The sequence below is a fragment of the Oncorhynchus mykiss genome, chromosome 18 (genome assembly GCF_057628025.1).
Source record: "Oncorhynchus mykiss isolate SJ-2025 chromosome 18, ASM5762802v1, whole genome shotgun sequence".
Taxonomy (NCBI): Eukaryota; Metazoa; Chordata; class Actinopteri; order Salmoniformes; family Salmonidae; genus Oncorhynchus; species Oncorhynchus mykiss.
In genome coordinates this window covers 81,988,495-82,001,962 of record NC_143039.1, presented here as the reverse complement: position 1 = coordinate 82,001,962, position 13,468 = coordinate 81,988,495, and the positions used below count along the sequence as shown (strand labels likewise).

General features: G+C 46.4%; 1 protein-coding gene across 2 annotated transcripts in view; it reads left to right on the top strand.

Moving 5' to 3' along the window:
• Positions 1-1,239: 1,239 nt before the first annotated feature.
• The window catches only part of LOC110496778 (protein spire homolog 1), a 109,493-nt gene continuing 97,264 nt past the window's right edge, over positions 1,240-13,468 (top strand). For both annotated transcript variants that reach the window (XM_090209445.1, XM_090209444.1), the window contains exon 1: positions 1,240-2,041. In XM_090209445.1, the coding sequence (XP_090065571.1) occupies positions 1,720-2,041 (322 nt within the window). In that variant the 5' untranslated portion in view covers positions 1,240-1,719. The remainder of the gene's footprint in view (positions 2,042-13,468) is intronic.

Genomic DNA, 13,468 nt, shown 5'->3' with positions numbered 1-13,468 from the left:
TATAGATATGGATAAAACAGGTAGTTATAGATAAACCTGGTAGTTATAGATAAACCAGGTAGTTATAGATATGGATAAAACAGGTAGTTATAGATATGGATAAAACAGGTAGTTATAGATATGGATTAACCAGGCAGTTATAGATAAACCAGGTAGTTATAGATATGGATAAACCAGGTAGTGATGGTTTATCCATGACAGCCTAGTGGGTTAACTGCCTTGTTCAGGGGCAGAACGACAGATTTTTGCCTTGTCAGCGCGGGGATTTGATCTGGCAACCTTTCGGTTACTGGCCCAACGCTCTAACCAGTAGGCTACCTGCTGTGGTTCACACATAAGGTGCTGAATAAAATGTAGATGTATGTATTGTATGTTGTAAGTGTACACAGTGTAAAGTACTTTAATGTATTACTTAAGTCATTTCTTGGGGTATATGTACTTTAATTTAATACTGGTATTTTTGGACAACTTTTACTTCACTACATTCCTAAATAAAATTACATTTTGAATGCTTAACATGACAGAATAATGGTCCAATTCACACACTTATCAAGATAACATCCCTGGTCATCCCTACTGCCTCTGATCTGGACACTAAACAGAGAACATCCCTGGTCATCCCTACTGCCTCTGATCTGGAGGACTCACTAAACAGAGAACATCCCTGGTCATCCCTACTGCCTCTGATCTGGAGGACTCACTAAACAGAGAACATCCCTGATCATCCCTACTGTCTCTGATCTGGAGGACTCACTAAACAGAGAACATCCCTGGTCATCCCTACTGCCTCTGATCTGGAGGACTCACTAAACAGAGAACATCCCTGGTCATCCCTACTGTCTCTGATCTGGAGGACTCACTAAACACACATGCATAGTTTGTAAATTACTTCTGAGTGTTAACGTGTGCCCCTGGCTACCATAAATAAATAAAAAACAAGAATGAATCTGGTTTGTTTAATATACTTGTAGACTTTTACCCAAGTAGTATTTTACTCAGTGACTTTCACTTTTACTTGAGATATTTTATATGAAGGTATCGTTACTTTTACTCAAGTATGACAATTGGGTACTTTTTCCACCACTGTTTGTACGTTGTTTAAGTCATGAGTAACTTTTTTTGTTTTGTTAATCAATTTATGTTATTTGTTGTTAAACGAAAACGTTTGTCTAAATGGTAGGCTCTGAGACCATGCGGCTCATGCCATCATCGGCGTCAAAGATGATCTATTATATTGACAAGAAAGCCGAGGGACCGCTCAAACTACATGTCCTCAAGTGAAGTCAAGTGAAATCAGGTGGGCCCATTGTAGCCACTGAGAGGGTAGACATGCGTGCGAACTGAGTCGTTTTTCTTAAAGTTTCCGAAATGTCACGTGCACCCACTTATATCAGTAGATTTGTAACAGACATTACGAAATGTATATTCGATCAAATAAGCCTCACGTAATTCGACACTCTCGTAGGTTTTAGCTCACGGAAACAGATTTTGGGCGGAGTAAATCCTCTCGCTTCTCTTCCTCTCTGTTGGCGGCCATAATAAACCCCTGTACGTGAAATCAGTGGATGAGAGACGGTTGAGGAACACGGCCGTAACAATCTATTTTTCAGTATCAAGACGCGTTTCTCATACATCTATATATTTTTTCTCTCGAGAACTGACATTATTTACGTGGATATAATATTATGGTGTGAAGATGGCCTGACGGCCGGGGACGGAATGTTAATCTCACCAACGCTTCTCCAATATAGCCGCGTTGACCAGTATCTCTACTCCTGGGACTTGAACATGGATATCGCCGATGGAGCGGAGGATCTTTCCTTGGAGGAGATTTTATCGTTGTACAGCCAGCCGATCAACGAAGAGCAGGCATGGGCTGTTTGTTACCAATGTTGCAGAACTTTGGCTCGGAAACACCGCAGGAGAAATTCCCAGACTTCTGGCTCATCTGTTGGGGATTTGACGAGAAGGATTGAAGGACCTGGCGATGTACGGATTCTGAGAGATGGAACAGTTCAATTGCACCACCAAGACAGCGAAGGTAAACAACACAATGTCTGTCAAAATATTCATACATTTTGGTCCTACTTGCCTTTTTTGATTACTATCTAGGGTCCACTATTTGCATTATTACCTAAGGTGAAAATATCTAAGTGATTAGGATACATTTCCATTGGATACAAAAATATTTGTATTTATAATTCCAGAATCCGTGGTGATAATAAAAGCTATACTTTCCTCTCGCACCCAAGGACAAGCGTTTGGAGACATCCTGCACCAACCAGAGTGGCCATATTGTTTATTTCTGCCGTGTGTTGAATTGGTTTACAGACCTGCAATGCATTTTGTTAGGCAAGTCAGTTAAGAACACATTCTTATTTACAATGATGGCCTACCAAAAGGCCTCCTGCGCTCCCGGGGGCTGGGATTAAAAATATGACAAAACGCATCATGAGGAGAGACACCACAACACTACATAATAAGACCTAAGACCGCAACATGGCATGGCAGCAACATGGCATGGCAGCAACACCACATGACAGCACCGCACCGCATGGCATCAACACAGCACCTCACCGCATGGCAGCAGCACAACATGGCAGCAGTACATGGTACAAACATTATTGGGCACAGACAACAGCACAAAGGGCAAGAAGGTAGAGACAACAATACATCACGCAAGGCAGCCACAACTGTCAGTAAGAGTGTCTATGATCGAGTCTTTGAATGAATAGGTTGAAATAAAACTGTCCAGTTTGAGTGTTTTTTATCAGCTTGTTCCAGTCGTTAGTTGCAGCGAACTGAAAAGAGGAGCTACCCAGGGATGTGTGTGCTTTGGGGACCTTTAACAGAATGTGACTGGCAGAACTGGTGTTGTGTGTGTGTGTGTGTGTGGAGAGGGGAGTGAGGCCTAAGAGGGTTTTATAAATAAGCAACCAGTGGGTTTTGCAATGGGTATACAGAGATGACCAGTTTACAGAAGAGTATAGAGTGCAGTGATGTGTCCTATAAGGAGCATTGGTGGAAAATCTGATGGCCGACTGGTAAAGAACATCTAGCTGCTCGAGAGAACCCTTACCTGACGATCTATAAATTATGTCTCTGTAATATAGCATGGGTAGGATGGTCATCTGGTCATCTGAATCAGGGTAAATGGTGGCTGCATCCTATTATGGGTGTACTTGTCATCAGGAAGGACTAGGGAGTTGTTTTTTTTATTATAAAAAGGAACGGAATAGAGCTAAGCAGCGGAGATAATGTAGGGTAAGTCAAGGGGTATGAATACTTTCTTTAGGCACCGTATATATTTATTTTGCCCAGGCAGCTGATAACGGTCGCTAGGTCTGTACTATCAATACACTTGTGTCCGTGGACGACCTCTTACAAAAAGCTTCCTCCATTCAGGTTGTAAGGCATCATTCTCCTCCAAACTCTTCTGGATACGACCCTTCATCTCAATGTCCACCTAGAATGACATACCCAATTCTAACGGCCTGTAGCTGAGGCCCTGAAGCAAGGATATGCATATTCTTGATACCATTTGAAAGGAAACACTTTGAAGTTTGTGGAAATGTGTAATGAATGTAGGAGAATATAACACAATAGATCTGTTGCATCCTCTTTTGAAATGCAAAAGAAGGCCATACATAGAGAGAGGAAGCTGTGGATAATTTGTTGTCCACAACAGAGCAACGGTGTGTTGTGTGCCAAGTTTCAGACTGATACATTCAAGAATGAGAGCGCTACATAATATTTAGTATGAAGTGTCCCAAATGTGGCCGATTTTAAGTACAGTACATAGAAACATGCTATGTTCTCTATAGTATAGTTTTAGTTTACACACTCCCAGGAATGTCATACATGATGGATCATTAGCTTCCCTACATAAAAGGTACTAATAGGAGACGCGACCAGGGTGTCTGTAGTGACGCCTCTTGCACTGAGATGCAGTGCCTTACAGGCTGACCACACAGATTGCTTCGTGCGCTGCAAAATAAATTCAGAAATCTGTTATTCAATTATTGCACCCACGCTGCTCGCACGCACCAACGAGCGTCTGCGTTGCCAAGGGCTAAAATAGAAATCAGTTCTATTTCTGACGCAGATCGCGCTGCAAGTCCTGCCTCTCACGTCTCGTCATTGGTTTATAGAAGCAGGTACCCACGTGCCATCTCCTCATTGGGTATACCCACGCGGGTGACTGAAAGACGAACGAAGTCGGTGGTGGTAGTACACCTAATTTATGAAAGTTGCTAATCGCAATATAAACTCAAGAGAAGAAAAAGCCTGGAAGGAAGAGATGACTAGAAACAATTCGGTTGGCCATTTTATGTGTGGATTAATTGGTGGAGTAGAGGACCTTGTGCATTTCATGTAAAATAACAACTAAATTTGTCCGGGGATATAAACTTTATCTAGCAACAGCAAGCTAGCTAAATGGGACAAATAAGCTAACAAGCTAAATTGCCATAAATGTTACATGCTTTTCAACCTGTCCCCAAATTTAATATAATTGGTTCAGAGTTTGTTTTGATATATTTAACCTGTGTGTCGTGACCGCGTTTGGTGTCGGGGGACAAAATACATTTCTGCATGATGGTGCACGCGCGCAGCCGGTTTGGGTTCCGTGTTAGACCGCTGCGCCACTCGGGCAGATAAGGGCCAAGTTAGCAGCCACCACTGATCTAATGCCATAGGTGCACAAACCACACAAAGTGAAACAATTCATGTTAGAGTATTTAGAACACCCACTGTCCTCTAAACAAGATTGTGCTGCTGATGCCAAGTCCCATAGCAGTCTATTTCTGCTGTGAAGTAGACGGTAACAGCACAACTAGTGCAGGTGATGGGTGATGTCTGGTGGCACAGTGTACAACGATGCCTCCCTGTTGTGCTCTTTTGGCCCTAAGGTACATTCAGGTCTGCAGTTAGGTATTTTGGCAGGGGTGGGTGTGGAGCCAGAGACAGCAGCAGGGGTCATACTGGAAGAACCAGTTCCTACATTTGAATGACTGGGTGATGGAGGACTTGAATTGTGGTGTCTTTGGAGTCCCAGAGGTCATCGGAGTCTCTACCATGATTTAAAAATCAGTTTTCTGAGAACTTAGGATGTTGCACACCCTTCGCTGAATGTAGTGTGCAATGTCCTAAATTGTCCCAAATGTGTAAAATGCTGGTGGATTTATTTTATTAGGACTGTATACGTTTCTCCCTTTTTCTTCTTATTTTTCTTCTTCTGCCGGCTCGACATAAAGCTAGTTAGTGTAGGTAGCATAAACATAACCACATATGGATTTACATCTAACGTTTCAATGCAAAGTGATGCAACTTTTTTATATTTTTCCAAGTTATTACATAAAACTGATCAGAATGCCGACGTAACACCCTAAAACAAATATTTGCGGTGTGTGATGTAATATGCTGGACCCGGCAAGCCAGCGGTGTGTGATGTGATATGCTGGACCCGGCAAGCCAGCGGTGTGTGGTGTAATATGCTGGACCCGGCAAGCCAGCGGTGTGTGGTGTAATATGCTGGACCCGGCAAGCCAGCGGTGTGTGGCGTAATATGCTGGACCCGGCAAGCCAGCGGTGTGTGGTGTAATATGCTGGACCCGGCAAGCCAGCGGTGTGTGGCGTAATATGCTGGACCCGGCAAGCCAGCGGTGTGTGGCGTAATATGCTGGACCCGGCAAGCCAGCGGTGTGTGGCGTAATATGCTGGACCCGGCAAGCCAGCGGTGTGTGGCGTAATATGCTGGACCCGGCAAGCCAGCGGTGTGTGGTGTAATATGCTGGACCCGGCAAGCCAGCGGTGTGTGGCGTAATATGCTGGACCCGGCAAGCCAGCAGTGTGTGGTGTAATATGCTGGACCCGGCAAGCCAGCGGTGTGTGGTGTAATATGCTGGACCCGGCAAGCCAAACTCCAACAGAAATAACTTTTAAATCAAATCGTTTGCGCTCGTGACTACTGGTTTCAATGTAAATTTGTACCAATTTACAAGTAAATATTTAATGAATTTATTGTTACAAATCCGCTTGCAAGGTTGCTAGCCAACTATCCTGCTAACGTTAGCCCTACTGGCCTGCTAACGTTAGGTAGCACTGCATGAGTCGGCCAGTTGCTATCAACGCCTAGCTTACAGCTACATTAAAGTAAACCAAAGTTTTGGAAATGCATAACACCATCTAACCAGTTGTCAAATGATGTTACCGGAGTATGCACAGTTGTCTTAGCCAGCTAAAGTTAACTGGCTAGGCTGTATAGCAGGCTAAAATAACTAACTAGCCCAGCTAGCTAACCACCACGGTCTACATTGCAAAGTAGTAAGCCTGAGAACAACTAGTCTAGTACCCACCGAACACAACAATGGTTATCAATTTACATGGGTATCAAAACGTCACGCCAAGGTAAGCCTACACAAAAGTGTTTACTAAAATTCCCTTCAGGTAAAATGAATGGTAGAAAAACATTTGGAACCATTTCCCTGTTTGACCCCTAGGTTTTATGACTTCACAGTGGGGCTCCATCACAGCCATTGAACTGTCACTGTTTTTAAAAAAGTCATAATTGGCCTCATGGTGAAATCCAGAAAGGTTTCCTTCCTCTCTGACAACTGAGTTAGTGATGCACCATTCAAAGTCTAATTCATAACTTCACCATGTTCATAGTCTAATTCATAACTTCACCATGCTCAAAGGGATACTCACTTAATTTTTTTTTTTTTTTACCCATCTACTGTACCAATAGGTGCCCTTTACGAGGCATTTGAAAACTTCCCTGGTCTTTGTGGTTGAGTATGTGTTTTGAAATTCACTGCTCGACTGAGGGACCTTACAATTATCTTTATGAGTGGGGTACAGAGATGAGGTAGTCGTTCAAAAATCATGTCAAACACTTTCACACAGTGAGTCCATGCAACTTATGTGACTTGTTAAGCAACATTTTCCTCAATTAATTTAGGCTTGTCATAACAAAGGGCTTGAATAATTATTGACTTGAGACATTTAAACTTTAAACATGACATTTTCAGTTTTAAATGTGTAAAAATTTAAACAAACTACTGCAATTTGACATGGGGTGTTTTGTGTCAATTGTAATAAATGTTCAATTTGGGCTTTGTGAGGTGGAAATCCTCTTGTGCTTTTTGAGGTGGAACCATCCACCTCTGGCACTGGGCTTGTTTTCCTGTTTGCACTGTTCCCCCCTCTGCCACACACACAACCTCCACTCTCTCCCCCTGTTGATACACAACACTAGCTAGCTAGTGAGACATAATGTGACACCGGCTGGTTTCTGTTGTCTTTTGGGTTGTCAAACCTACGTAATGTCACGTCCAGAGCACAGTCTCTAAGTGTGCTTTAGATACCTTTCATAAGACCAGGCATCAGAACATGAAAAACAACCTTCCCTTTTGGCTGAATCAGAGCCTGAGTGAGGTATTTTGGCAAGGAACGTCTGCTTGTCCTGCCGCTGATTGTCAGGATGAGAAAGACGTGAGGTTTATTAGGCAGATGCCTAGCGCTAGCTAGTTCAGGAGGTTACTACCAGACCAGACCATAGCAGAGTGTTAGCTAGTTCAGGAGATTACTACCAGAGCAGAGCGTTGGCTAGTTCAGGAGGTTACTACCAGAGCAGAGCGTTGGCTAGTTCAGGAGGTTACTACCAGAGCAGAGCGTTGGCTAGTTCAGGAGGTTACTACCAGAGCAGAGCGTTGGCTAGTTCAGGAGGTTACTACCAGAGCAGAGCGTTAGCTAGTTCAGGAGGTTACTACCAGAGCAGAGCGTTAGCTAGTTCAGGAGGTTACTACCAGAGCAGAGCGTTGGCTAGTTCAGGAGGTTACTACCAGAGCAGAGCGTTAGCTAGTTCAGGAGGTTACTACCAGAGCAGAGCGTTGGCTAGTTCAGGAGGTTACTACCAGAGCAGAGCGTTGGCTAGTTCAGGAGGTTACTACCAGAGCAGAGCGTTAGCTAGTTCAGGAGGTTACTACCAGAGCAGAGCGTTGGCTAGTTCAGGAGGTTACTACCAGAGCAGAGCAGAGCGTTGGCTAGTTCAGGAGGTTACTACCAGAGCAGAGCAGAGCGTTGGCTAGTTCAGGAGGTTACTACCAGAGCAGAGCAGAGCGTTGGCTAGTTCAGGAGGCTACTACCAGACCAGAGTGTTGGCTAGTTCAGGAAGTTACTACCAGACCAGAGTGTTGGCTAGTTCAGGAGGTTACTACCAGAGCAGAGCGTTGGCTAGTTCAGGAGGTTACTACCAGAGCAGAGCAGAGCGTTGGCTAGTTCAGGAGGTTACTACCAGAGCAGAGCAGAGCGTTGGCTAGTTCAGGAGGTTACTACCAGAGCAGAGCGTTGGCTAGTTCAGGAGGCTACTACCAGACCAGAGTGTTGGCTAGTTCAGGAAGTTACTACCAGACCAGAGTGTTGGCTAGTTCAGGAGGTTACTACCAGAGCAGAGTGTTGGCTAGTTCAGGAAGTTACTACCAGACCAGAGTGTTGGCTAGTTCAGGAGGTTACTACCAGAGCAGAGTGTTGGCTAGTTCAGGAAGTTACTACCAGACCAGAGTGTCGGCTAGTTCAGGTGGTTATGGTTATGTAACCCATAGTCTGTTAGCCCTGGGGAATAGAGCAAAGTCTGACGGTCACCCAGGCAACCAGTGCTTAGACCTATCTGATCAATGACACTGCTCTTTAGACCTGTCTGAACAATGACATACTGACTGTCGCAGCAAGGGCCTATCTTTCAGACAGTAAAAGGCATTTGCATTCGCACCGTGCTTCTACACCTGCATTGCTTGCTGTTTGGGGTTTTAGGCTGGGTTTCTGTACAGCACTTTGAGATATCAGCTGATGTACGAAGGGCTATATAAATACATTTGATTTGATTTTGCATTCTGATTCAGGCCAGAAGGAATTGGACAAATCAACCTTGGAGATTGTTTCAGTATGTCCGGCTCTAGTGACGCAATTAATGCATACACATAGCTGCACTAAAGATCAATCTGTAGAATGAAAATGGCTCTCACTCCCCCTCATTGCTGCATCTACAGCAGTGTCTGAATACCCACTGTGGTTTAAGAGAAGAGAAGGGTAGGGGTGAGAAGAGCGAGCAGGAGGGGGAGGTAGAAGGAGGGGGATGTAGAAGGAGATGAGGGGGAGGGAGGGGGAGATGAAAAGAGAGGGGGAGGTAGATGAAGAGGGAGGGGGAGGTAGAAGGAGATGAAGAGAAGGAGGGGGAGGTAGATGGAGCTGGAGGGGGAGGTAGAAGGAGATGAAGGGGGAGGTAGAAGATGGAGGGGGAGGTAGAAGGAGGGGGAGGTAGAAGGAGATGGAGGCGGAGGTGGCGGTGGGAGGGGGAGATGAAGAGCGAGGGGGAGGTAGAAGGAGATGAGGGGGATGGAGGGGGAGGTAGAAGGAGATGGAGGGGGAGGTAGGAGATGAAGAGAGAGTGGGCGGGGGAGGTAGGAGATGCAGGGGGAGGTAGGAGATGGAGGGGGAGAAGGAGGGGTAGGTGGAAGGAGATGAAGGGGATGGTGGAAGGAGATGAAAAGGGGGAGGAAGGAGATGGAGGGGGAGGTAGATGGTAGAGGGAGGGGGAGGTAGAAGGAGATGAAGAGAGAGGAGGGGGAGGTAGAAGGAGATGGAGGGGTAGGTGGAAGGAGATGGAGGGGGAGGTGGAAGGAGATGGAGGGGGAGGTGGATGGAGGGGGAGGTGGAAGGAGATGGAGGGGGAGGTGGAAGGAGATGGAGGTGGAAGGAGATGGAGGGGGAGGTAGAAGGAGATGAAGTAGGAGGGGGAGGTAGAGGGAGGGGGAGGTAGAAAGAGATGGAGGGGTATGTAGAAGGAGATGAAGGGGGAGGTAGAAGGAGGGGGAGGTAGAAGGAGATGAAGATGGAGGGGGAGGTAGGAGGGAGATGAAGAGAGAGGGGGAGGTAGAAGGAGATGGAGGGGTAGAAGGAGATGAAGAGAGAGGAGAAGGAGGGGGAGGTAGGAGATGGAGGGGGAGGGGGAGGTAGAAGGAGATGAAGATGGAGGGGGAGGTAGGAGGGAGATGAAGAGCGAGGGGGCGGTAGATGGAGGGGGAGGTAGAAGGAGATGAAGATGGAGGGGGAGGTAGAAGGAGATGAAGAGAGAGGGGGAGGGAGATGAAGAGAGAGGGGGAGGTAGAAGGATATGGAGGGGTAGAAGGAGATGGAGGGGTAGAAGGAGATGAAGAGAGAGGGAGATGAAGAGAGAGGGAGAGGTAGGAGGGGGAGGTAGGAGGGAGATGAAGAGCGAGGGGGCGGTAGAAGGAGGGGGAGGTAGAAGGAGATGAAGATGGAGGGGGAGGTAGAAGGAGATGAAGAGAGAGGGGGAGGGAGATGAAGAGAGAGGGAGAGGTAGGAGGGGGAGGTAGAAGGAGATAAAGGGAGGGAGGGGGAGGGAGATGAAGAGAGAGGGGGAGGTAGAAGGAGATGGAGGGGTAGAAGGAGATGAAGAGGGAGGGAGAGGTAGGAGGGAGAGGTAGAAGGAGATAAAGGGAGGGAGGGGGAGGTAGAAGATGAAGAGGCAGGGGGAGGGGGGAGGTAGAAGGAGTGGGAGGTAGGAGGGGGAGGGAGAAGGAGAGGGGGGAGGTAGGAGGGAGAAGGAGAGAGAGAGAGGGGGAGGTAGAAGGAGATGAAGGGAGAGAGGGGGAGGTAGAAGGAGATGAAGGGAGAGAGGGGGAGGTAGGAGATGAAGAGAGAGGGGTAGGGAGATGAAGAGAGAGGGAGATGAAGAGGGAGGTAGAAGGAGAGGGAGGGGGAGGTAGAGGGAGATGAAGAGCGAGAGGGAGAGGGAGGAGGGGGAGGTAGAAGGAGATGAAGTGGGAGGGGGCGGGAGATGAAGATGGAGGTAGAGGGAAGGGGAGGTAGAGGGAGATGAAGAGCGAGGGAGGGAGAGGGAGATGAAGAGAGAGGGAGAGGTAGGAGATGAAGGGAGAGGTAGGAGATGAAGAGGGAGGGAGGGAGGGAGAAGGAGATGGAGGGGGCGGGAGATGAAGAGAGAGGGGGAGGGAGGTAGGAGATGAAGAGGGAGGTAGGAGATGAAGAGGGAGGTAGGAGATGAAGAGGGAGGTAGAGGGAGGGGGAGGTAGAGGGAGATGAAGAGCAAGGGGGAGGTAGGAGATGAGGGAGGGAGGGAGATGAGGGAGGGAGGGAGATGAGGGAGATGAGGAGGGAGGGAGAAGGAGATGGAGGGGGCGGGAGAAGGAGATGGAGGGGGAGGGAGATGAAGAGGGAGGTAGAAGGAGATGAAGAGGGAGGTAGAGGGAGGGGGAGGTAGAGGGAGATGAAGAGCGAGGGAGAGTTAGGAGATGATGAGGGAGGGAGGGAGAAGGAGATGTAGAAGGAGATGAAGAGGGAGGGGGCGGGAGATGAAGGGGGAGGTAGGAGATGAGGGAGAGGTAGAAGGAGATGAAGAGGGAGGGGGCGGGAGATGAAGAGAGAGGGGGAGGTAGGAGATGAAGAGGGAGGGAGGGAGATGAGGGAGAAGGAGATGAGGAGGGAGAGGGAGAAGGAGATGAAGGAGAGTGGGGGGGCACTGGCGTCATGTCTCCAGCTAACAGATGGCCTGTGTTCTCTTGTTCAGGTGTGTGTGTGTGTGTGTGTGTGTGTGTGTGTGTGTGTGTGTGTGTGTGTGTGTGTGTGTGTGGTAGTGGTATAGTGTCTTCCACTATAAATCGTAAGGCAAGGTCCTTTACTCTGAGCCGAGGTCATTTGCAGCCTGAATAGCTCAAGTTGATTCAGTCTTGATTTTGGCTTTATTTTATATTTATTTGCTAAGCCGCTGCAGTTGGAGAAATTATTTAATTGAGGATCTGATGAACACAGCTTTGAGGCCGGTTTCCTTTTCCATGGGTAGTGTAGTATTCTCCATGTAGAGTAGTTAGTGCTACAGCAGTATGTTAGCGTAGAGTAGTTAGTGCTACAGCAGTATGTTAGCGTAGAGTAGTTAGTGCTACAGCAGTATGTTAGTGTAGAGTAGTTAGTGCTACAGCAGTATGTTAGTGTAGAGTAGTTAGTGCTACAGCAGTATGTTAGTGTAGAGTAGTTAGTGCTACAGCAGTATGTTAGCGTAGAGTAGTTAGTGCTACAGCAGTATGTTAGTGTAGAGTAGTTAGTGCTACAGCAGTATGTTAGCGTAGAGTAGTTAGTGCTACAGCAGTATGTTAGTGTAGAGTAGTTAGTGCTACAGCAGTATGTTAGCGTAGAGTAGTTAGTGCTAGAGCAGTATGTTAGTGTAGAGTAGTTAGTGCTACAGCAGTATGTTAGTGTAGAGTAGTTAGTGCTACAGCAGTATGTTAGTGTAGAGTAGTTAGTGCTACAGCAGTATGTTAGCGTAGAGTAGTTAGTGCTACAGCAGTATGTTAGTGTAGAGTAGTTAGTGCTACAGCAGTATGTTAGCGTAGAGTAGTTAGTGCTACAGCAGTATGTTAGTGTAGAGTAGTTAGTGCTACAGCAGTATGTTAGTGTAGAGTAGTTAGTGCTACAGCAGTATGTTAGCGTAGAGTAGTTAGTGCTACAGCAGTATGTTAGTGTAGAGTAGTTAGTGCTACAGCAGTATGTTAGTGTAGAGTAGTTAGTGCTACAGCAGTATGTTAGTGTAGAGTAGTTAGTGCTACAGCAGTATGTTAGCGTAGAGTAGTTAGTGCTAGAGCAGTATGTTAGTGTAGAGTAGTTAGTGCTACAGCAGTATGTTAGTGTAGAGTAGTTAGTGCTACAGCAGTATGTTAGCGTAGAGTAGTTAGTGCTACAGCAGTATGTTAGTGTAGAGTAGTTAGTGCTACAGCAGTATGTTAGTGTAGAGTAGTTAGTGCTACAGCAGTATGTTAGCGTAGAGTAGTTAGTGCTAGAGCAGTATGTTAGCGTAGAGTAGTTAGTGCTACAGCAGTATGTTAGCGTAGAGTAGTTAGTGCTACAGCAGTATGTTAGTGTAGAGTAGTTAGTGCTACAGCAGTATGTTAGAGTAGAGTAGTTAGTGCTAGAGCAGTATGTTAGCGTAGAGTAGTTAGTGCTACAGCAGTATGTTAGAGTAGAGTAGTTAGTGCTACAGCAGTATGTTAGTGTAGAGTAGTTAGTGTTACAGCAGTATGTTAGTGTATTATTCTCCATGTATGTAGTGATGCTGCTGTCTGTATGTATGTAATGATGCGGTGACGTTTGAAACGTTATTAGCGCGCTAACTAGCCAGCCATTTCACTTCAGTTACACCAGCCTCCTCTCGGGAGTTGATAGGCTTGAAGTCATAAACAGCGCAATATTTGACACAAGGAAGAGCTGCTGGCAAAACGCACGAAAGCGCCTGCTTCTGCCTACAGTCAGATTATATGCAACGCAGGACACGCTAGATAATATCTAGTAATATCATCAACCATGTGTAGTTAACTGGTGATTATGATTGATTGTTCTTTATAAGATCAGTTTAATGCTAGCTAGCAACTTACCTTGCCTT